Here is a 25,232-nt window from a genome sequence, read left to right as displayed (position 1 = left end):
AAGCAAGGTAAGCAATCACCTGGGACTTTAAACCAGGAGGCAGTATTTCAGCCACACAGTGACAGCACTCCAGCTTCAGCACTCTTCAGCCTTTGTCTAAAATGCTTTCCAACTTACCGAATCATTCTTTCAGGTACGTTTTCACAAGCTTAAACAATGCGAGCAGGTAGCTTTTTCCTTTGTACATCTGAAATAATACAAAAGATCCCATGGCAAAGCTCCAAAAGCCTTTCTGTAATAACGAAAACCCTCACTAAAATTCTGCACCAATTGCCAACTTAGAACTAAGAATGTTTTATAAAAGCAGAAATCTCTCGAAATGTCAGAGTACATGAAGTACAGTTTTAATGAAAGAAAAATTGAATTCACAGACATATTGCAATTTTTAGAGAAAAATTAAAAGTTTACCATAAAGTTTACAATGATTATTTAAATTTTTGTCAGTAACTACTACAAGATACAGCACCATTCACTAAGAATGTCTACACCAGAGGACAAACCACCTCCATGGACAAAAGCTGGAGTCAGACTGATGTTATTCAAATCACTATTAAATTTACCAGCCATGCTTCCCTCCTGAGGATAATTATTTTTGTATGTGTATTTTTGGTTTAGAATTTTATTTTATAACTAAAATGCTTAAATAATTGTAATATAATGCACCAGTACCACAATTCAGCTACATCACTAAATCAAATTTGCTGTTATGATATGAAAAGGGAGCTTTCTCTATATATGACTGATACTCAGCACTGGTTCTGTAATACTTCTTTGGCATCACCTCATTATACAAACCTAAAAAAAGATACAGTTTTGGTATTAATTACTAAAGGACATTCTGTAACTTACACATTTCCTCATGTATACAGGAACTTCCAGTACTGAAAACATCAATAGTTGAACTAACATGGAATACTACTGGCCAAATAACCTATGCCAAACAATTACACAAAACCAAATTAATCTTCTAAGACATTCATATTTTGTAGCCTAAATAGGTAATTTTCCTGTACTCAAGCTACTATGCTAACATTAAATCCTTATCTTGAAAATGAATATTCATTATATATAAAACTATAAAATAATACAATTATTATAGTATATTATATATACAATTTATATATTTTTATATCTATGTTAAAATACTTAGTTTTGTGTTGCTTCCAAAGATGTACATCTTTGCAAATACAAGAGGAAGCACAATTAAATGATATATAATTAAGCTTGAAAATCCATATTTTTAAATCTATTGAGATAATTTTAAAATAGAGAAACTGAGATCAATTTCCCTTGTGCTCTCTGGCAAGGGGATAACAAGGTCCTTTCCAACCCTAACTATTCTATGACTCTATGAAGTTAAAAACGCAAAAAAAACCCAACCCCCAACCTAAATAAGTCATTATAAAAACAACAAAACAAAGAAAGCTGTATGATAATTAACCAGTGAGAAAAGAAAATAAACATTAAGGATAGGATACTGAATGGAAAATTAATTTTGTGCATGTCAATCTTCACTACAGTAAAGGAATAAGTTTTAAAACCATTCTCCACAGATTAAAGAAATGAGAATAAAGGACTTTGTGTCAAAAGAAAGACTGAATTATCATCAGAGTCAGAATGGTTCTTGGGTACAAATTCTAGCAGGTTTTGTTATCTATTTAGCATATTATTCTTAAACAATAATAAAACCCCTCCCAACTAGAACTTGTGTACCAGTCAGGAGTCAGATTTACACCTTTTCAACATAAAAGCATGCTGCAGCATGATCCAGGCCAGCAAGCCATAATTTCAGTATCAGGTAAAAGAGAGCACCCTGACATATCGAACATAATAAAGTCTCATCAGCCCAACTCCCAAACCTGAACTGCTGTTATCCAGTTTATCTTCCTTGATATTACGAAAGTTACTGGTTTTAAACAGCATTCTAACAAAGTTCTTTGCAACAGACTATTGAGGAAATGAAGATGCAACAAGGTAAAAAACACATTTTAGATATAGTTCACAAGCTGCTAGAACAGATACAAATGAACTACCCAAAAGAGCTTCCCTAGAATTTGGCATCACACTGCCCAGTGTAGGAAAGTGCAAGGTACAGGAGGATCTATCCACCTGGAATTATGGAGGCACACCACGTAAATAATGCTGAAGGACAATTCCAGGACAAGATGTCCAAAATCACCCAAGATTAATTTTTACAGGGGATGCAAGCTCTAAAGAGATTTTGTGTCACTGAATAAAATTTGAGTTAGGAGCCCAAGTCTCCTGCAGATATGAAAACAGATGACATTTTAGACCCAGAAGCAGCAAAATTCTAAATAGCCACTAAATGAGCAGCAAGACTCAAACTAGGAAACAAGATGTGCAGCCCAAAGAAAGAAAGTACTGCTGAAGCGTTCAGGAGGAAAAAAAAATCATAGGAGCTGAAGAATAATGCAGAGGACAAGAGAAGTAAGCAGACAGTTTCTCAACTGTGCCAATAAAGATCCTCATAAATGTGTCTATTCCATGACATATGAACATTAAGAGAGTCTGTGATAGGTTTATGTAAAGTTAAACCCTAGAGCACATTAAAATAATGCTAAAGCTCCAAAATCAAGGACTCTGTTAGAAAACATCAGAATTGTTTTAGTAATTACTGTTTTAATAATTCACTTGTCTCTGCCAGACCTTGTGAGCCAAAGGAGTCTCTCCTTAAAAAAAAACAACACCTAAATTTGAAAACTGCAGTGCAAGAACCTGCATTCAGGGTGTTCTTATCAACTCACCTGCAGAGTTTTGACCTCCAGACCTACAAAATGACATATCACCCTTTTGGAATGCCATAGCAGTCAGTGCTAGGCCATTACTTCCTGTGCGTAGAAAGACAGTAGTTAGAAGATGAAAGAAGAGCAAGAACCATGCCATATTTTTGGACTTCCTGCTCTCAGGAAAACAGAAAAGCATAGTCTAACAGACATTTAGGACTCCTAAATTCAGTTTAGAAGTACTATGGGGTGTATGCTATGGCAATTGCAGTTACCTCTACCTCTGTGCACCCAGCATCTCTTTACATCCACATGCCTCTACTCCCTTCTGTTCCACTCTGCTTCAAGCTCTGCACTTATTTTCTCCCCCCACCAGAGCCAGCAGGCTCAACCCTTAATAGCTCTATTCTCTGTCACACTGAGTCTCCCTCTCCCCTTGCGTTGCCGTTCTCAGTCCTAAGACCCTTCATCATCAATCTCTGAATTTAAGACTCCTGCTGCTCCCTCATATTTCTACCTTCTCATTACCCTTCCACCCCACCCTTCACTCCCCTAAACCCCAAAATACCAGTCAAATTCTTTCTCTTCCATTCTGTACTGATAGAAACAGGTATAAGAACAGCACATTTTTCTGTTTATGCTGGGTGTCTGCACATGGCTTTTTTTGCCCACTCTTCCCTATCTACCCTTTGAGGATGATGTCATCTGTTCACACCATCTTAACTAGCATCTGCACAGCAATGGCTTGTAAGCATGTCTATCCATCCACCTACTCCTGATTCCCTCCATATGGTACTGCTGCTTCTCCTGATTTTCTCTCCAGAACACTTAAGCTTGATATATTCACAACTCAGCTCCTTATCATTCCTCTCAAACACTTTTTGCAGATAGAACAACTGCTATTATCACCTCCTGTAATATAGATAGTCTTTCATGACCCCTTTTCCTGCATCTGAACCACATATCCACACTATATCCAAAATCCCATTCCAATCATCCTCTATGTATAAGTATTTTTCTTTCTGACAGTACAGCTCACCCAATATCTCCATCCTTGTTCAGGCACACACTGAAGAATTAGAAAGAGAGACAGAGATTCATCTGTTTAAATTTAGAGAGGCTTCCCTACTTATCCTAAGTCATACTGAAAGTGAAGGAAGTAAATCTCTTTAATATATTAGTATTTATTCTTTCATTTCAGGAATCCTCCAGCTATGCTGGTACCACTGGTATCAAGCTCTTGGGAGACAGACAATACAGGGACAGCTCAAAGAACTCAATCAGTTGCTACTCAGCATAGCCAGCTGGTACCTACTGATCTTTGTTCAAAGTTTCTGCAATCTTTATTTACGTATTTTCTCAATGTAGAAGTACAAAACAGGAAGCACACTAGACAGATATGCACCCATTTTTAAAAAATGAATAAAAGATGTTGCCTAAAGATAATAATGTACTGGGTGCCTGAGAAAAAAAGTAGAGAAGAAATGAAGACATTTGAGTTACAAGACTGCATTTTATAATTGCATTAGCAACTTAAAAACAGAGGACCCCATCAAAATTTGACCAAAACTGCCATCTTAACACAGATGATTATGTAAGACCCAAGCTTTAACATTCAGTATCTTATAAAACTTAAAAAAAATAAAAAAAATCTTAAAATAAAAATGAAAAAGAACAAAGAAAACAAAAAAACCTAAAGAAAAAGCCCTACACCCCACACTTATTTGAGATTAAAAACTACCAGCAGAACATTCAGTACTCAGATAGTCTCAAATTACCTGTTTTTTACCTGTTTTTTAATTTTTTAAAAAATATTATTTTGGGTTCTATACAGAATTTATTCTCAAGGTTTATGTTTGCATTAATGCTAATTAAAATAGATAATTGCGCTACACTTCTCTTACGCCTCATTAAATGGTTGTGAGCATTGTTTATACTGATAGAACAGATTCAGAACTAGATTAAAAACACAAAAGTGAAAATGAAGACACCCCTGCCCCCAGCAAAGTGAAGGTCACAAACATCAAACAAAACATCCTCACAAAAACCTGTGAAGTCTCCAGTAAAATTCATGTGGAACAAACAAGATTTTTTTTAGAAGTTAACATTTCAACAAATCAACAACCTACACTATTGAACATACATTGTATATCATGGAAATAATTCTTTCCGATTCACAAACTAAACTGATTCTCAACCAATTTTAAAAGTTTGAATAATCTCTGTGAATCCTAATGGAAATTTTCCTAACACACATGTGGGTGTCCTGAATATAATTTATTCAAGACAAGACCTAAATGTTCGCTTGCATACAAACATATAAGGTAAAATTCAGCATGGCTCAAAAAAGGCCAAAAAAACCCAAAACATCACAAATGGAAAGTGGGCACATTCAAATATAGATTCTTGGAAGCTTTTTAAGGAATAAATGTTTAATCCCTTTTATTTCACGTCATGTGGTTTCCACTGTACACAAAGAGTGAAAAGGTAAAAATAAAACTGGCATACCCTTAATATATTCCAGAATTCATAAATCATTTGTAAATTTAGTCCTTTTATAAAAGAATCCTTATATAAATTGGGAGGAGGGAGGGCATCAATCCCATATATGAAGCACATTTTAAGCCCAAGATCACTGACCAATCAAAATTAGTGAATGCACTGCATCTCTCTGCAGTGAGGAGAAGCGACAAGGTAGGCTGTCATTCTGCAAAAGCTGCCCATCGCAAGCTTTCCTCTCAGAAGCACTGCTTTTCTTTTTTAGAAAGCCTGAATCTCAGTGCTGTCTCTGGAGACAAGAAGCCTTCAGTATGTTAAATTACTTTCATTATGTATTTTCAGATGCTTATTGATTCTACCGAAGGAAGAGTGGGAGACTGCAGCAGCCTGTAAACCAGAACTAAAGCAGTTGTATACATTAGCAGTATGCTGAAACAATGGCACAGTACAGGCACAAATTTTCCTTAAGGTCATTTTTTGAAGATATGCTTATTACCCTCTTTCCCTTCTACTCTGCTAACAAGTGAACAAAATGAATCCCTCCAACCTGGAACTGCTTCACCTGCATCGAGAATTTATCAAATCTTTAGTGGAGGTAAGATCTGTTCCTTATTATGGTATGCAGAATAAGCAACATTTAACAAAAAAAAAATTTGGAGAAAAAAGGGAAGAGAGCAGATTCAACTTACATTAAGTGCTAGTATCTTCTTTATTTGAGACCAGGAAATTTTCAAATGCTATTCCTCCTCCCCATTAAAAACACAATGGTAGAAAAATGTTATTTTGTATGAAAGTCTTGTAGAATATTAGGAACCTGTTTTGTTCGCGTAACATGAAGACAGTACAGTTTAAGCTAATACAGTACTGGGGGGGGGAAAAGCACATAATGCAATAGGAAATATTTTTTTTTCTCCCTCACCAGTATTTCCAAATACTGGCAGTTCAGTATGTTACAGATTTATTCAGTTACTCTTTGAAGGATCAGATAGTCTGTAATTAGTGGATACTTACTGCTTTATGAAGGTTGGCTATTATGACTAATCTCCGATTGCTTAAGAAATCCCCCTTTTCTGTTTTGTTTTATTTTTAACTTTATTTCTTTCATTACCCTGTACTTTCAAGCTGTTTATTAAGAACACAGATTTGCTAAACATTTGTTTCAAGATAGGAAATTATAAGAGTGTGCAAATTAAACAAAAACATATTTCCTATAAATCTCATTGACTCTGTTCAATTTCTCATTAAAAGACCAGAGAGCTGTATGTATAAACTACCTGCTTACAAGAGCTCTAAAACTACATTTTCTAGCTCTAGTCACAGATATACTACATCCAACAGTTACTGCTTCTACTTGGGGCTTTTTGTAACCTGCACTATTTGGAGACCAAGTAACTTGTCCAAAAAACTAAATTCATTGAAGCTGACAGTAGAATGGCATGATTTTACTAGCAAATAGTGAACACACTAACTTGTTTTCTATGTAATCTGTAAGATTCAATTTTAGAGATCCTATATTTATGAAATAAGTGATATTAGAGAATATATTCTGCATTGCTTTCTTTTGAAATTTTAAGTCCTACTTTTAACCTTTTTTTTCCTCCCCTTCACAAGGGCATGCAGCAACTAATTCAGTTTTACAACTGACAATATGAAGAATGCAGTTGACCGGGTATCTTTCTAGCTGTATGACCTACAAGCAGCAGGATGCATCACTAAAATGTATTCTTAAGACATAAAGGAATTAGAAACAAAACATGGAACACACTTGTATTACCATTTATGCGCATGACAATTCAACAATATACATGGAAGACTAATACATCTGCTCAGATTTTCATTAAAAGAAGAGTGCAATGATTGATACTTAAAATGGTGAGCATTTCTTAAAGAGGGATTTATAACTTAAAACCAGAATTGTGGAAACTACTGATGCATGAAGAAACGATGAAACATGAATTCCCAAAAGGAGAATATACATACTTCACCAGCAAGCTGAATAAGGGTTTAACCAAGCTTTTTCTATACTACTCCCTAAATAACTTATTTGTCATAATGACTAATGGATATTTTTTTCCTCAATTTTATGGTCTATTACATATTCTCTTTAAATGAAAATAAACCAAATTAGGTAACTCATGGTTACTCTGAAAGCACATGAACTGGATTTTATGATGTATAGCAACTTCTCTGACTAAGCCATCATTCAAAAGTAACAAGCAGGAATATTACAGAAAGAAATACGCAACCATAAACTAAAGGATGTCTACATACACTCTGAAATCAGAAAGTCTTTTTTCTTTTTAAACCTGGAAAATAAAAACAGGCTGCTACAAAATGCAACAAGGGAAAGAAATTAACATCACCTAAACGAAGGTTTATTTGTTATTGCTGGCTTGAAACTCAGAACAGACACACAGAATATGCACTGGTCTGTAAAAGTATCTCAGGCAATTCAGAAGTCCCCATGTTTAAGCAGAATTTTTTGCTGCTGAAGTGCTGGAACAAAAAAAAGAAAAAAAAAAAGCCTGCAAGGAATGAAATTAGAGCCCAGCTACTACTTGGTTTCCAGGTTACAGTGCATGTCAAATACCTGTCAGTGACACCATGTATCAATTTATGACAAGCTGCTGCAATGATCTGAAAGGCCCTTGAGGCACAGAGAACAGGTAGGTCAGCAGTTGCATGTATCCCAACTCTGCTCAGCATTCGCAAGGGGACAGGCACTGTCCAGAGGCGATGAAATGGGTAAATCAACTGCCTGCGATGTTTCTTTTATTTAACTGAAAGCTATTACTCTGTTCATAAGACTTAGCACATCTGAAGTTTTCTGTTTTCACAGAATTTCTATTGACATAATGTTAGAGTTAAAACTGTCACTTGTTTTAGATCTGTTTTTGATTTCATCCTGGCTTTTGCTAATGGGAAAGAACTTCATTTAACCAGTAATGCATTTGGAATGGTTTCTTGAAATCCATTCACAGCCAGGACAGCATATACAGAGGAAATCGTATTCCTGAGGGTTAATATAAACTTAACTAAAGTTGCCTAGATTATTTTGAAATATTTCTTGTTTCATTTCATATCTGAGACTAATATGTTCTAATTTACATTTTTTGTATTTAAGAGGCACATCTGAATTAACTGTTGAAGTATACCAAGAATTTTCATCATACAATTTGCAATTAATAGTATTATACAAGTGAGGCTTTTCAGAACTACAGATAAAATCCATTTGCATATTATATCCCAAGTGTGCTTAATTCATACTTCCATTAAAAAGGGCTTATTTTTATTCACCTTAGTGCTTATTCATTTTTAATGTATTCCAAATGAAACAAAGCTCCGCATTTAAATTTATTTTCATGCCAAGTACATTCCCTCTTAAATTTAAAGCTACCTAAAAAGAATAAAACAAAACCCACCCTCAAGTATCATAACAAGAAATTGAATAACCTCTCTTTATTTATTAATTTCATTACAAACTCAAGAGCTGGCTGACAATAGAAATAATAGAAACATCAGGTATTACATGCAGATGCTACAACCTATCGGCATGTGTAAAACAAAGCAGATGAGACACTAAATAAAAAATCTCCTACATGTAATAAATGCTACTAATTTTGAAACTCACTTACTCCTAAAACAAACTATGTATATAAATCTGTTGGACTTATTTGCATTTTGATTAAAAAAAAAAATCAACAAAGCAAAACCCTGAAAGAGTTTTCTTTTGAAGTATTATTTTCTAAAATTATTCCCCTAAATCTATTCTGGGATAAAATTAAATATTCTTCCATTCCATGGAAGCATTGATTTCTTGAAGAAATTGAATATTCAAATCAGAAAAAGGAAATGCAGGATTTTTATAATAAATTCCATTTCCTCAAAGCTACAAATATTTTACATATGAAATTATATACACTTACATAAAATTGTTGTAGTGTTAAGTTTCATACATGTAGATGCATACAACATAAAAGTGAACAGAAATCTTCAAGCTCCATAAAAATTTGCTGAATTACAGAACTTCAAGTTTCAGCTCACAACACTTGAAAACTCTTCATAATAAAGAAGTTGCAAAATTGACATAAATAATTTAAAGGTTCTTTTATGATACATAAATAGCAGTGCTCCATGTTCCTATCACTTTCTTTTTCCACAAGAGCCCTTTTAAAATGATCTTGAGTACCAATTTGTTAATACTTAACAACATTCTTCTAAAATGACCCTCACTGCCCTACAAAGGCCATGCACAAGTATAGTTTATTCAACAAATGGGCCCTTTGTAAAACCCACATCACTATAAATAAAGCCCTGTCTCCCTAAGTGGAAGCTTTTCACTTTTTTTTTTCTTCTTTTCCCTAAACAAATCGTGCTTTCCTTTTTAAAAGGAAAGACCTTATTCTAGCTTCTCAGGCCTTTGAGTCCATGCCAACTAAAGCTCTGAACATACAGTAAATCAAGAGTTTGACAAGAATAGATGCTTTTCCCCCCTTTCCCCTTCCCTAGCATATATCTGCAGTAAATGTTAAAAAAAAATCAAATTGTTCCATATTTTATTTCACCTTTCAGGAGAAAAAACAGCTGCAACAAAAGAATGTGTTTCTCCCCCATTCTGGAAGTCAACATGCAGTCTGAATCTAACATCACAGTTCGAGATGACATTGATGACATTGACACCAACATGTACCGACCACTGTCATATCCATTAAGTTTTCAAGTTTCTCTCACTGGATTTTTGATGTTAGAAATTGTTTTGGGACTTGGCAGCAACCTTACCGTGCTGGTACTTTACTGTATGAAATCCAACTTAATCAACTCTGTCAGTAACATAATTACAATGAACCTTCATGTACTTGATGTAATAATTTGTGTGGGATGTATTCCTCTAACTATAGTTATACTTCTGCTTTCACTGGAGAGTAACACTGCTCTCATCTGCTGCTTCCACGAGGCTTGTGTCTCTTTTGCAAGCGTTTCAACTGCAATCAACGTCTTTGCTATCACTCTGGACCGATACGACATCTCTGTAAAACCTGCCAATCGAATTCTGACCATGGGAAGGGCTGTGATATTAATGACATCAATATGGATCATTTCACTTTTTTCCTTCCTGATTCCTTTTATTGAAGTCAACTTTTTCAGTCTTCAAAGTGCAAGTACTTGGGAAAATAAGACACTTTTGTGCGTGAGTACAAACGAGTACCACACTGAGTTAGGAATGTACTACCACCTTCTCGTTCAGATTCCAATCTTTTTCTTCACTGTTATAGTAATGCTAATTACATACACCAAAATACTCCAGGCTCTAAATATTCGGATTGGTACAAGATTTACCACGGGACAAAAAAAGAAAGCTAGAAAGAAAAAAACTATTTCTTTGACCACTCAGCATGAGACTACAGACGTGTCCCACAGCAGCGGAGGAAAAAATGTAGTCTTTGGCGTAAGGACTTCTGTGTCTGTCATAATTGCTCTACGCCGAGCTGTAAAACGGCACCGGGAGCGACGAGAACGGCAAAAGAGAGTCTTCAGAATGTCCCTCTTGATTATCTCAACATTCCTTCTTTGCTGGACACCCATCTCTGTTTTAAACACCACCATCTTATGTTTGGGCCCAAGTGACCTTTTGGTAAAGTTGCGATTATGTTTTCTAGTAATGGCATATGGAACAACCATATTTCACCCTCTACTTTATGCATTCACCAGGCAAAAGTTTCAGAAAGTTCTGAAAAGTAAGATGAAAAAGCGAGTTGTTTCGATAGTGGAAGCAGATCCCATGCCAAATAATGCTGTAATACACAACTCATGGATAGAGCCTAAAAGGAACAAAAAGATCACCTTTGAAGACAAAGAAGTAAGGCAGAAATGTTTAGTACCTCAGGTTGTCACTGACTAGATTTCAGTATTCACCAAAACACATCAAGTGGAATATTGGAACAAATTGTAGAAAAATACTGCCAAATAAGAAAAACTTTTTTTAACTATTGGCGAGACTGTAAATTTTCAATATATATGTGAAATAGAGTAGGTCTTGTATATTCAATTTCTTCATTATGTAAGATATATGTTGCATGGCCGTTTGTTAGCGTAACGTGTATATTTGTCAAAAATATTCAAGTTCTCTTTTTTAGAAAATAAATAGCCTTAAAGAAGTGTAAACTTTTAAAAACGTTTGTATGGCTCAGTTTCTCTATAAATATAAAAGGATTTTTAAACAAAAATTCCACTAGGGAATACTTTTCTAAAGCACAAATTCAACATTTTGCATGATGTGTTATTGTTAAATTTAATTCATAAATAGTATTGATCAGAGATATTCTGAATGCTAATACAGCTATGACTTGGATGCATTTTTACCTTGCATTTAAATAGCTATGTGTTTCAAATTTCTCCAGCATGCAGTTACCATACACATGTAGGCAAAGTCATTTATGTGATGTCCTTCAATTAGTCTTTCAGAATCAGTTACTTTGATGGGGGAAATAAACTTCATGTGTCTTCCAAAAGTTGACAGTACTCTGAAAACAAGTGACAAGTCTTGCGGATACAATCTCACATCCACAGTTTCTTCACAGAAAACACACCACTTTGAATAATTACACAGAAGGCGTGGAGGAGGTAAGGGGAAAAGACAGGCCAAATGCTGGCAGAAAACACAGGCAAGAAAGTTATTGGTCTTGATGATAAAGACAACCAACCAACAAAGCCATTCCTGTGCAAAGGCTTATTAGATTTTCACACTGAAGGGACCTAGCTAGAACTCTAGTGTGATGTGGACACTTGCTATACAGAGATTTTTCATTCGTACCATCTATCTACATAGACAGATCTGGCTGTCAAGTGCTGCAGCTGAAATAGAAGATCATTTTCTTACCCTCAATAACTTTTGTATTATTTTGACTTTACTTCTCCTTCAATGATATTCCCTTCTAGCCATGCAACTGCTTTGTCCAAAACCAATCACCAACACTGCTAGTTACCCTATTTCTGTATTTCCTGGATGGCCATGGTATACCATCATACTACATCCTCTTTTTCTATCTTATACCTGCAATGAAGAATCAAGAAGCCTTAGAAAGTCATTATCATCGGTAGCACTGTAAGCAAGAAATAAGATACTCATCCAAACAAAAGTCTGTCGAGTGGTTTGCATTCTCGCATGCTTAAAAAATTCGTAATTTCAGTGAACAGGAGGGGGAAACAAAACAAAAACCTGAAAAATCAATTAGCATTATTTCACTTGTCTTGTTATATAAATAGCTCAGTGTGTCACCAGCTACCAGTATAATTAAAAGGCTAATTCTCAAGAAGTATTGGCTTATTATTATAAGCAGAGAATATCCTTGAATATGAAAGCTAGTTTGACTAAACTATTACATAAAAAATAAGGATTTCAGAACCACTTTTCTGAAGTTGCTTATAAAAAAAAGCAGATTTAAGGGAGCAAAAAGCTATTTTCCATTACATCAGTAAATTATTAATCATATGTGTATTGCCAAAACTGGCTTTGTGGTTAAAAAAAAGGAGTATTTGTAATGTACCTTTTACTTAGACTTCTGCCTTAGCTTACCATAACAGAAGACTCAAAAACATAATTTTACAGCTCCATGTTCCCTAAACGTCAGGAACTTAAAATCATCTAAATTCTTCCTACAAATTTTATTATCTAATTCAATATCTAAAATTACTGTGTAACATATATTAACAAATCATTTCACTGGCTTTTTTCTGAAAGCTAGCCCAACAACACTGCATTCAACTGTACCCACTTATAGTGTTGATTTCATCCAGGCTATCACTATGTTCCTACAAGAATTACAATCCTTCATCTATTTGAGAGGTTACGGGGGGGAGTAAATTTACTGGTTTTACACAAGAAACTTTTGGGGTTTTTAATCCCATATGCTCCAAATTTGTCACTTCAGAAGCATTCTTTCAAGAGTGAGCTCTTCTGAAAAGAGATGTACCCCAAAAAAATAAGCAGGAAGTATTATTTTTTCTGGTTTTGTAACATTTCTTTCTTTCTCTGCTTAGCTGTCCTCTGAACACTGAAGGAGAAAGTGGAATCTCTGGAGTTAATGGCATAATACGATTTCACTGATTACTTATCTTCCAACAAAAATACTATTCATTTATTTAAGAAGACAAAAACAAATTATGACCACAACAGCTGAATAAACTTACATCATATCCTTATCTGAAATAAGCATTTAAGAAAAGCTTTCAGACGTGAATGGTTTCCTGACAACATGACTTTACCTTTTAAAATTTGATAAATCTTCAAGAACTACATATTTTTGTGTTAAAAGCTCATTCATTAGCAAGTCATATTCAATTAAGCCGTACTCCATAACAAAGAGAAATTGCAGGCTAGGAATTAGTCAAAAGAGATGGAGTCAGGTTTTAAAGGCTATGTTGACCACAGCAATTGATTGCCTTTAAGAATAAAGCAAGTTCATCATTACATTTACTATTCTTCATCTTTCATTAAACAAAAAAATGTACTTATACTACGTTGGAGTGCACTTCAAGGTCTGCCAAAGAAAATTCTGCATAGAATAGGCAATGATACAAGAAAGAACATATGCAATCCTATGTTCATGCAAGATTCATTATAAAACAGAATCATACATGATCTGTACCACAGAGATGACAGATTTAACACAGACAAGGCAAAATAAAGAGTAACAAATGAAGGAACACTGAATATCCTACAGATAGAGAAGAGGATTTTTAGGAGGGATATGAAAGTGTGCCGTGGGTGCTTGTCAGACAGACTGAAAAAAAAAAACATAAAGAGGCAGCATCACTGGAGAAAAAAGGGCAAATACATGCCATAGTATTGTACAATAAGAAGCCCACTACGTTCTTAAAAATGATCTCACTACCATGAGTCATTAGTTCAACTACATTTCACACCACTCTGCCTGAGGCAAGCAGAATTGCACAGGACTCTAAAAATACTAATTCTAGAAAACACCTCTCAGAAACACAAGCAGTCACCACCAGTTTGCATACATTCTCTGTCTCTAATGTGTTAGCTGTTACCTGACTATGTCGTCTTTCAACTTCAAATGCATTTCCATTCAATTTTACATTGTAAAACGAGGTTAGCCCACACTAAAAATACAGAAAAGCTGAGTACAGTGCCAGTATCAATTAGAATATTAAAAAATCACACCTTAACGCACTTTCACAAACCAGTGAAACAGAAATGTAAATACATCACAAATATCAAGTTTCAAGCTGGCAACAATTTTTACAGATTACAAGGCACTGCTATATGGTCAGAAGTTCTGTTTACTTCATTAGCACCAGGGGACTAGGAATCACTTCAATGATTTCTAAATATATTAGATTAAAAATGTATGCATCCAGACACATATTAGATCAATACACCTCTCTTCCTTCATTATTACCTATATACACACATGCACATAATACATAATTATTATGTAGCCATACACACCAAAAGTGGAGTTCAACATTAGCATCAATTTTTTATTTATACAGATGGGGTTTTTATAAGGGTATCTCTGAACTATACTGTAAGAGTAGTCTCTGCATTATACCCCACACTTCATTAATTAAAATGAAATAATATGTTCAACAAGCTACATAATTTACCTGGGCACAAAGATGATTTATTTCTGCTCTGATAGCTATTACGTATATCACACCACAATGCACATTATAGCTCTTTTTCAACATCAGTGTATGTGCTAGTCATCAGAATTCTTTGATAGCTGCATATTTTAGACATATGCTTGTTTCCTCTGAAGAAAGTGTTTTAGTTACTGACGGTCACTAAACTCTTTTAAAAGGAGAGAATACAGCATTCTTTAGCAAAGCTTCAAAGTAGTATAAAAATAAATAATACACAAACTTACCCTTCCCTCTCACATTGTTCAAACAAAATACCTCTAACATATAGCTAAGGATAATGAGCTTCTGTCTTAAAACCTTCCAGCTTGTAAGAGCCAAATTCCACTCCTACTTCAAACACTGCTGCAGTATCACTGAATTTATGTCTTACACCAACAGTAGAGAAGAAGCTGACTCTAATTACTTTCTTCTTTTTCTACTTCATAAAACATTTGTGCATTTCAAGAAGCAAAATTAAACACAGGATTTGCAGTTTGTTTTGCTGAGGGGGGGATGTGTCTGGAGAAAAAAAAAAAGAAAACAAAATAAAAACCAGACATAATAGCTGACTAAGATAAAAATCAAAATTGACTCATACCCAATGAATACTAAAGAAGGATGTGAAGTAGGTAGAGAGTGTAGGTCAAGAGGAAAAGGGCACAAGATTGAAGGAACTGATGTAAGGAAGCTACAGTCACCAGGACCACAGAAAGGTGGAGGGCAACATGCAACCTGTCACAGTAAGAATGTTAAACTTATTTTTCAGATTACAATAAGAACTTATGTTCAAGTGTGATATGTGGTTTTGCCAAAATTGCCAGGAGAGGGGAGAACAACATGATTAGCAACTCCAGAAAAGGTTTTGATTTAACAAATTATACACAGAATAACAGGCAAACTGAGAGCAAGAATTATTCTACTACCTCTTTTCCTACAGATAAGCTATGAATTTCACCAAGTACAAAGCACATACAGAGTACATGTGTTGCAAAAACAGACATGAAAACAAAATGCTATTAGATGTCTGTTGCCAGTAATAAATTTCAAATAATGCTATTGAATTTTCCCTCAAATCAGTACTGGTCAGATCACTTTGATCTGTCTTGATGCTTTGAGTGTGTTTCACTACCAGAGTGTGTTTCCAGTTACTGCATCTTTATCTTAATTTAATTATTTTTGTAGAGTAATAAATTGAAGGAGAAACACCATTAGAAATCCTTATGTTCTCTGCTAAAATTACACTTCAGCGATTATTATAAATTGATTCAGAATGGAAGAGAACTTCCTATTTACTTTATAGATTTCCATATCAGCTGTTTTTCCATTTTACAAAGAAATTCTCACACAATGAAAGGAAATTCAGTTTAAAAAAACCCACCACAAAGTACAGTGAAAGTTCTGTGACAAGCATAGAGATTGAAATTATTAAAACAAATTTTATTCTTTATAGTTTGAATTATTTATATCCTTTGAATGTAACTATTTCTACATCCTCATTCTGATTCCTGACACTGCACAGTCAGGCAAGCAGGCAGGCAGGCTGACGGCACAAAGCTGCTGGCAAACAGCACGCCCTTGTTTCCTTTCCAAGCTAGGTTTTTGGAAATACTCTTTTGGTTTCTGTTACCCTGCTATGATCTCTTAACTTCCTACCCTATCTTGCAACAGTTTAACTTGATACCATATCTGATAAACAAATCAATGTCACTGCTGAAACAACATTGCTGTAAAATCTGTCACTCTGGCTATGTCAGATTGTTATTAGCAGAGCAATATTAGCACAGCTTTACTTTCAACTGTACTAGGATCTCTCACAATCTGTTGTGAGATGTTACTTCAAATCAAACTCAATTTTAATTCAATCAGTGGTGGGGAAAAAGGGGAAGAAGAATAACTGATAACAACCTACTGCTACTCTGCACCATGGTTTTCTTCCAGTTCTTATTTCAAGATATTTTTCATAAATCCCTGACACAAATAAACAGAGAAGGGAGAAGCAGGAAAAAAAGGACAGCTCCCCACATTAGTAAATTATCAAAAGTATCAGTGATGCTTTGTGCACTAGGTTGTATTTAACAGTGTGCTGAAAAAGTGCATAAGGGAAATGAAAATGGCAAAGGAAAATTATTTGTCATGTACGTATCTACACAAAACATGAATGTGAGCACTGCTGTTGTAAAATACCTTAAGAATAATGAGGAAGATCAATTCTTCTTGCTCACAGCTCTCATAGCTAGTAAAACCTATTAGTGAATGAGAACAGAATAAATGAAACAAAAGATGTAATAAAAATCAGGGGGCAGGTTTTAGGGAAGGTTTTAACATGATTATGTGGTTCAGCAACAAGAGTGGCTTCTATGCCTAAACCAAAAAGAACTTTAATGGAAAACTAATTTTTTGTGTTTCCCAAAAATACCACACAACTGCACATATACATACCACAGGAAAGCTAAAATATGAAGACTTAGCAAATGTATGTGCTGCTGCTACAATCGGTAAGGTACTTCATGAAACCTTTTTTTTTCCCAGATACAACAGACTTTCTAGCAGCATATTTGCATGTAATAAAAACAAGAGTGTTACTTGAATTATAAATTCATCTTCTGAACAGTTACCAAACATCAAATCAGAAGAAATTTGCAAACTGATTGAATCACTTCATTTTCTACATTTAAATAGGAACAAACATTGAAGTTTAATAATTTTAACCTATGAGGCTCATAAATATGAAATGGAGCTATATAGCTCATCTGTAGTCACAGCAAACATGGGTAAAGCACAAAAAAGTGCACATCAATACAAGTTAAAGACACCTTTAAAAAGATTAGTATCTTCAGAAACTTCTGCCAAATCCTGCTTCAATTGTACAGCTTATAGAGAACATTCCAGAAGCAGTTTAAATAAAGTGGAATAAAAGCAGGAACTTTTGATTCAGTCACTGAGACTTCCTTATGCCACAATTTTGTTCCGAAAGTGGGAAGTCTTTGGAATTGTAGACAATCTGCCAAAGAAACAGTATGTAATAGGATGTTCCTTCTTTTAATGAGGCTTCATTCAATAAGACCTTCTCGTACTTCCCTGAAATGACAGAATAGATAGGAGACCATGCTGTTCTTCAGCTGAAAAGGGTCTACCTTTAAGATATAAAGCCATTAATCAGATTTAGTGCCCATGAGCAATAGAAGGTTGGACCTGAATAATAAACAAGTAAAAAGACTGGACTACTTTACTTTTCAAACTCTGAGAAAAGTCCGTAAAATTCTTGTTAAACTAATATTAAAAAATTACGTCCATGAGTTGGGAGAAAAAAGGAACAAACTACTCCTGTGAAAACAGCCTGTTCTTAAAGCTGTTTCCTATGTGCAAGGATTACATCTTATCCTGCAGTACAACTTACTTTGTATTACACACAGCAACACCTTCACTGATTCTGAAGGCAATGCAGAAATGACAGTTACAGGAATAGTGGCTTCCATGCATGACCTGAACACAGACTTCAGTCTTCTTTTCACAGCTATTTGGTTAGATTTTTTTAACCTGAACTAGCTCACTAGCTATAAATGAACAAGCTAAAATTGATATGTTTATGATTTGAGCAACCAGTATTTACTTGAGGAATTACAACAGAATTGTGTATACAATCTCATTTTTCAATTATTTTATACTTCTGAATTTGCCAGGCTTCATTTTCCAGTCCTTAGCTCTTGTCATTTCTTTCTCTGCTAATCATGGAGCCCTTCTGCGACCCTTTATTTTCTCCCCATGAATGCACTTCTCCAGTCTTCAAGGAAAAAAAGCACATTCAATCTCCTGCTGTGACATGTATAATTGCATTTATTCACAGGTAACCACAAAGCTATGTTTTTATCTGTAAAGCACAACACCCTATGCCAATTGCAGAAGTACAGATTTGCCTAACATAGCTTCATGAATGCTAAAACAGAAACAACACTGATAAAGCAACCCCAGCATGGATGCAGTACAATTCCAGTGCTTTACAGAAATTTTGTTGTTTTGGGGTGTTTTTTTATTTAAAAAGCATATTATGTGTATGTGTTGAACATTCAAGATGCTCTGCCCATTTACAGCTGCTTCTCCTCCAGTAGTCTGCCTTAATCTGAGGTGTACACCCACAGAAAACTACCGCTACTTTACTTACCTCTGTTCCTGTCTTCCAGCTCCCCTAGAAACAAAATCATCTAGGAAGAATGCAGAGCAACTGTGAGTAGCAAGAGGATGGCTTATCTACATACTTACTTAAGAGAACGATAACTTAAGGAAGATTTAAGTCATCTAAATTGTAGATTATGCACCTAAAATATATCTATAATGCATCTAAACAATTTCTTGCATCAACTAAGTAATCAAAACACACAAATTTGTTTGAAAACACTTATTGTCCATAACAAGGTAATTGACTATCATTAATTCAGGTTTACAGCCCTGAATTCTTTCAAATTAATTCAACTTCTCTACTATTTTTCTATAATAACTTTTGAGTCTAACTGACTGACTTCAACAGAAATACCCTGTTTATGCTTCTGAATGTCGCAACAACACAAGCTGGACTTTACCCTTCCTTTTCAGTAAGGAGTTACAAATGAATGGCTCTGGGAAGTAAGCATATTTGTATAACATCCTTCTTAATTATCATTGGACTAGAAGGTATCCTTACTTTTTGACAGAATAAATTACCCCACCACCAAAAATAAGGCAAGAACATTTACTGGAAAACCCTCCTATTCTAAATCTTTATGAACAATCTGGAAACCTGCATATTAGTAAGATTATTCCATAATAGGTGTCTTTTTGGTTCCTGCCAACCACAGAATTTTCTTCAGTATTTTAACTTTAACATATCTATACACCTGCAATGCATTCAGTTGTGTTCATACACTATTTCCCAGTTCTAGTTGTTGTCTTTGCTTTGACACTACATTAGAACAGCTTTTATCAAGGACTGCCCTCCTTCTTGATTGCCAAAAAGCCAATAATTCACGATTTAAGGTAGTCTTCTCAGTAAGCTTTTTACTTTCAACTTTGTTTAAATAGTTTTGTCCAAACTAGTGAACAGAAGATCTTCTGTACTGGAAAATTAACTATTTTAAAAATAAAACATTAAACACTGGGTCTATTCTCAGTTTGCCCTATGCATCATGACTTGCCACTCAGAGAACATGGGGCTCCCAAATATGGTAAGTTTATTTTTTATAAGAGAATCCAAAATAATATTTCTCCTTGTTGTTAATTCCTGTGTTAGAAACTGGTGATCTTTCACCACTGTCCATTGAGGACAAATAGTCCAGGTTTCCAATACCACTCTTCCATGCATCTCAGAAACATGCTTAGTCTGCAATGCTTCCATTTTTATGGTTTAATTCAGTGGGTTTTAAAAGTAACATCTTTTGGATTTCGTTAGCTGGCTTCTCTGATCTATATGCATTTACAGATACTTCTACTGTAACCTGTCATTCTATTAACCCCCAATGAAATTTTCCAAACATGATTTGCTACCACCATGATTTGATCTTCTAATGAGCATTCTAATGAAATGCTCACTTATTTTCCTTGGTAATCACAAGTTACCTGTCCATTTCATCCACTTCTATTCTCTTGCACTCTATTTCTGAATTCATTCAAAAAGTAAAAAATATAATCTCTTTTCTTAGACACACAATACTGAAGTGTTATTTCTGAACTAGGGTGGTGAGGTACTGGAATGGGTTGCCCAGGGAGGTTGTGAATGCTCCATCCCTGGCAGTGTTCAAGACCAGGTTGGATGAAGCCTTGGGTGATATGGTTTAGTGTGAGGTGTCCCTGCCCATGGCAGGGAGGTTGGAACTAGATGATCTTGAGGTCCTTTCCAATCCTAACTATTCTATGATTCTATAACTAAACATGTTCTTGTTCAGTACAACCACCAGGTTATGCACTAGCGAATGCTTCAGTCCCAGCAGAAAGAAAAAATTTCAATTATTAACTGCTTCTTGGTGTTATTTCCTCAACCGCTCAACAATAAACTTCACCACTGGATGCAACAAAACAAACACACATCTTCTCAGCTACCCCCAGCCAACTTCCCTAACAAAAAAATATGTGACATCACACCTTTCCATGGGGAATTGATTATCTATTTAACTCACACCACTGAGTCTGATCACCTTAGAGATCATTACTGTGGTTCTGGGAGAACTAGTCTGCAGTTTACTATTGAATTTCCAAGTATGTAAGTGCTCAGGAAAGAAAGAGAACAGAGAAAGTTATAAATGCTAATTCCTACCAGAGCTTCAGACAGTGCATATTCAGACCTTCCTGAAATGTATAATTGTCATCTCCTTGTAGAACCTCCACACAGAGCAGGACACCCAGATCCATGCTCTTTCAAATGTACCATTCTAGCTGTAAATGGTGTCAAACTCTACATAACCTAATTTTTCCATAGTAGTTGTTAGTGTCTCTGAGTACTAGTGTCTCTAGTACTGAGCCCTAGCTTTTAACTGCCTACTTAAAACTTCTATACCTACAGAAACAGAGTGAGAATTCACCACCACTTAGAGATGACATCTCCCTGCTTTGCTGATAACTGTGCATTCACTTCTATTTTAAATTATGTAATCCAACTTGCCTTTCTTTCCATGAACAGACACATGTGAGTGGATAACTTCTTTGTTTATGTAAGATGCAAAATACACTATAAATTATTTTCAAACTCTTGCCAGAAGTTCTTACACTTTACAATGTATTGATAATTCACAAGGTGTAAAAAGATGATCTTTCAGGCATTTACAGCTGACCTCCCTCTTCCTTCTCTCTCAGCCAAAAAGTAATTCTCATCTTTGGTGTGCCTGATTTTATTTTTAACTGAAACAGGCTTTAAAGTCAGTGCACAAAAAATGACCACATTCAAAGGCAGACAAAGCTTGCAGATATGTCTGGGTGTCGATAATTTTCGTATGTCACTTGGAAACAGAAAGCCCTAGCTTTCATTTCTACTTTTAATTATGTAGTTTATTTTAAAAGTCTGACTATTCAGTAACAGAATACTTTGTCTCAAAACTCAAACATGCACTTAGATGTGTATTAGTTTCACAATGTAACTGTTCCAAAGAAATATAAGAAATCATGAAAAACCTCTGAAGTTGTATGTATCCTGTATTTGGCTAAACACAAGCATTCACAACTACAATATTATCTATGTTCCTGGTTCTTCCAAATTCCTTCATACCTCTACTTTCATAACACATCCTAGCTAAAAATCACAAAAATAAACAGTCAACGGGTAAAGCAAAAAACAAGGTCCAAACACCTTTATCAGGTGCCATACCATCCTTCTGGTGGGGAACAAGTATTCCTTAACAGCAAAACAGAAACAGATATGGTATACATCCTTGCTACTCTACTGGGATACTTTGAGAAGACAGCAGAAGGCAAATTTTGTAATTAGAGAAACACAATGAAAGTATAGCTTTCAGATTTTAGAATCACACATTTAAGTTCACTGACATACAGCACTGACAAGCTCTATATCTGGGACTAAAATTACCAAACACTTAATAATAGAGCAAAATCAAATTCTTCGAGTATTATAGCTAAAAGACTAATCTCATCAAAACCAGAAGTTAGATTAATGTTAACATGAAAAAATAGTTCCATAATTCACTCAATATGGCAAATTTGAAACATGTTTATGGTCTTTTAAAGGAAACAAGACATCAAGATAAGCCACTGTTACAATTATATGTGGATTCATTTTCTAGAACTGAATGCATAAAGAAAATTATATTTTGAGATATCAGAACAGTTAGGACTTCAGATAACAGTGACACAGCAATGAAACTACAATGAAGCTACATCAACAGAAACCAAACTTTTAAAAACCTGAGGAAATGTAAATTCAACCCCTACTAATTAAAAGGTTATGTTGAAAACCAAAATTCCAACAGGTTCTTTTTTCTTGGATCAATTCAAACTTAGTCTTTTCTCTCAGGTGTGTGTAATTATCAAGTATCTTCTACTTAAAATTGTTAGAAATAGAATACGTGCAAGAGATTAAGTAAAACATACCAACTATTTACATAAAAAGATTTGTCTAACATGAGGTTTCCAAGCCAGGAATCCTAACCACAGCACAATGCAATTTGATAGTTAATGTTCTGTATGTTCTATCTGCTTTGCTCAAAGAGGATAAAGAGGTCTGACACTATTAGCCTCTAACTAATAAAAAATTGTATTAAGTTTTGCAAGTAATTTTATTATAAACACATTAATTCAGTATCTTAAAGTGAACAGTTCATATTAATGAACTTGTTACATACCATGAAGACTTTTTCTTTATTCAAAAGCCAACAAGAAATAAATTAATCTCCACAGAAGCTCCTTAACTCTGCATAAAAGGTAAAGACAGCACAAAATAAGAATGCCTAGAACAAGATTGCTGTATGCATAATTTAAACAGAGAGAGAAATGGGTGGTATAGCAACTAACAAAGAGAACAAGGACTAGTTTTTACACTCATTAAACAAAATATTTGGTTGTACCGCATAATACATGAAACAACACAACATAGCAAAAGCTTAAATAGTTCTTCCTTTTATGTTAATTTACAATAAATCAAGTAATGACTTTGGCAAACACGAAGCCAGGAACAACACTAAGAAAACCCCAAGACCTTCTTAGTCACCACAAGGATTTTTTGCTAGCACTAACTACCCATAGCTTTCACAGCACTCCTTTGCTTGAATAAACAGATCAGCTAAAAAAAACAGAATCTTGCTAAACATAGTAAATTAGAGCATTCCAAATACACTTTTTTCTTTTTCTTTATCAATGTATAAAATAATATCAATTGCCCCTGCTGTATGAATGTAAGCTGAATGGTTCTATCAACATCATCACAATAAAGAAAAATTATTTTGCAGTATATCTGTCACACAACAACCACTATTATCCATGAGAAACATAATATCTGATGTGTGCATATATATATATTTATTATACATTATACCATTATATTGTGATTAAATGCACTATTAACCATACACAGATAATCACAGGTCATCATTTTCAGTTTTTACCAGAGATGAAGAAGAGCAGGTCTGATAGTGTATTCTGTATGTATTTCACATGTGACCCTGGCTTCATGTTTGTGAACAATTTCTCTTTATTTTCAAAATATTTTGTAAGTCTGATTTTGGAAAAATTAAGCTTTAATATAAAAAAGAGTTTTCAGTTTAAAGTGAGTACATAACTCTATTTTAAAGCTACAAATATTAGGGCTTTTAAGTTATTTGTGTATCTGCTCAGCCTTCTCACCAGGGAGGATTTTTGGCTCTGGAATACTACAAATAAAACTTTGTACAACAACTTTTGAAAAATTTTCCATCTTGTGGTAACAGAGACTCATGAAAAACAAAACTATACAGAAAAACAACTCAACTGAAAGGAACAACGTGAAAATGAAGAACATAGAGACTACACTCTACTACAGAAAGGCACAGTATATTTTAGCCCAAACAATTCCAGTGAAGGTCTGGCAGTGTTTCTGCTAACACCACCAGGGACTCAAGAAAAATGTTTTAGCAAGATATTTGCACTTGGTATGGATGCAGATGCACCACCTGAAGCAGTGGCATTCGAAAATAATGCAGATGGCTCTGAGCCAATAATACAATTCAGTCATTCCCAGCAGGACTAATTACCCCAGGCGAAGCATCATGCTAGCGTGGCTGTGTAATTTCTATTAATCAAATCAGTTCACTTACCCCTACAGAACAGTGCATTCTACTACACAGACATATGCTATATTATTTTGGAGGACACTAGGTCTTGCACAAGGCAGTAAATTGTAATATATCTAAATCCCAAAGCAAAAGCATCATGAAAGCAAATTTTTCTCCAGATTGATGTATGTTGATTCTTAGGAGAAACTGTGCATGGCAATATTAATGTCAACAAATCTCTCTGTTCTGTGTACCAGAAGTGAAAGACCTCACTGACATGACAGTAACCAAGTCCTTCTTCACTCTAATTGCAGTCAGCACAAGATCTGGCTTGGCTAATGTACACTCCAAATTTTTGTCTGGAATAGAAAAAAGATGAGCTCATTGCTGAATATGATATGGGGAGAAGGCAGCAGTGAAAGACAACTGCCATATTAGCTATGGCAGGTGTTCAGACAGGTTACCATTGCAAGTTTAGTAATACATGTGTACAGATATCTGACATTACTTCAAATACTGCAGCAGTTAAAATGACAATTTTTGTACAACCATATTTAACTTGAAGGACAAATACTACAGTCAGCCACAGTGACACAGCTACAGTGACAACCTGCAGTCACTT

The 25,232-nt window shown here is 34.8% G+C and overlaps 2 protein-coding genes across 2 annotated transcripts in view; one reads left to right on the top strand and one right to left on the bottom strand.

Moving 5' to 3' along the window:
* COG5 (component of oligomeric golgi complex 5) overlaps positions 1-25,232 on the bottom strand; it is a 193,023-nt gene that overhangs the window by 147,706 nt on the left and 20,085 nt on the right. The gene's annotated exons all lie outside the window — the stretch shown is intronic.
* On the top strand, positions 5,396-11,415 carry GPR22 (G protein-coupled receptor 22). The gene is made up of 2 exons (XM_031048329.2): positions 5,396-5,838; positions 9,816-11,415. Exon 2 carries the CDS (start codon positions 9,841-9,843, stop codon positions 11,140-11,142), a length of 1,302 nt encoding a protein of 433 aa, XP_030904189.2. The 5' UTR covers positions 5,396-5,838; positions 9,816-9,840; the 3' UTR covers positions 11,143-11,415.

Source organism: Melopsittacus undulatus, chromosome 5 (genome assembly GCF_012275295.1).
Source record: "Melopsittacus undulatus isolate bMelUnd1 chromosome 5, bMelUnd1.mat.Z, whole genome shotgun sequence".
Taxonomy (NCBI): Eukaryota; Metazoa; Chordata; class Aves; order Psittaciformes; family Psittaculidae; genus Melopsittacus; species Melopsittacus undulatus.
This window is presented reverse-complemented; position numbering and strand designations above follow the sequence as displayed.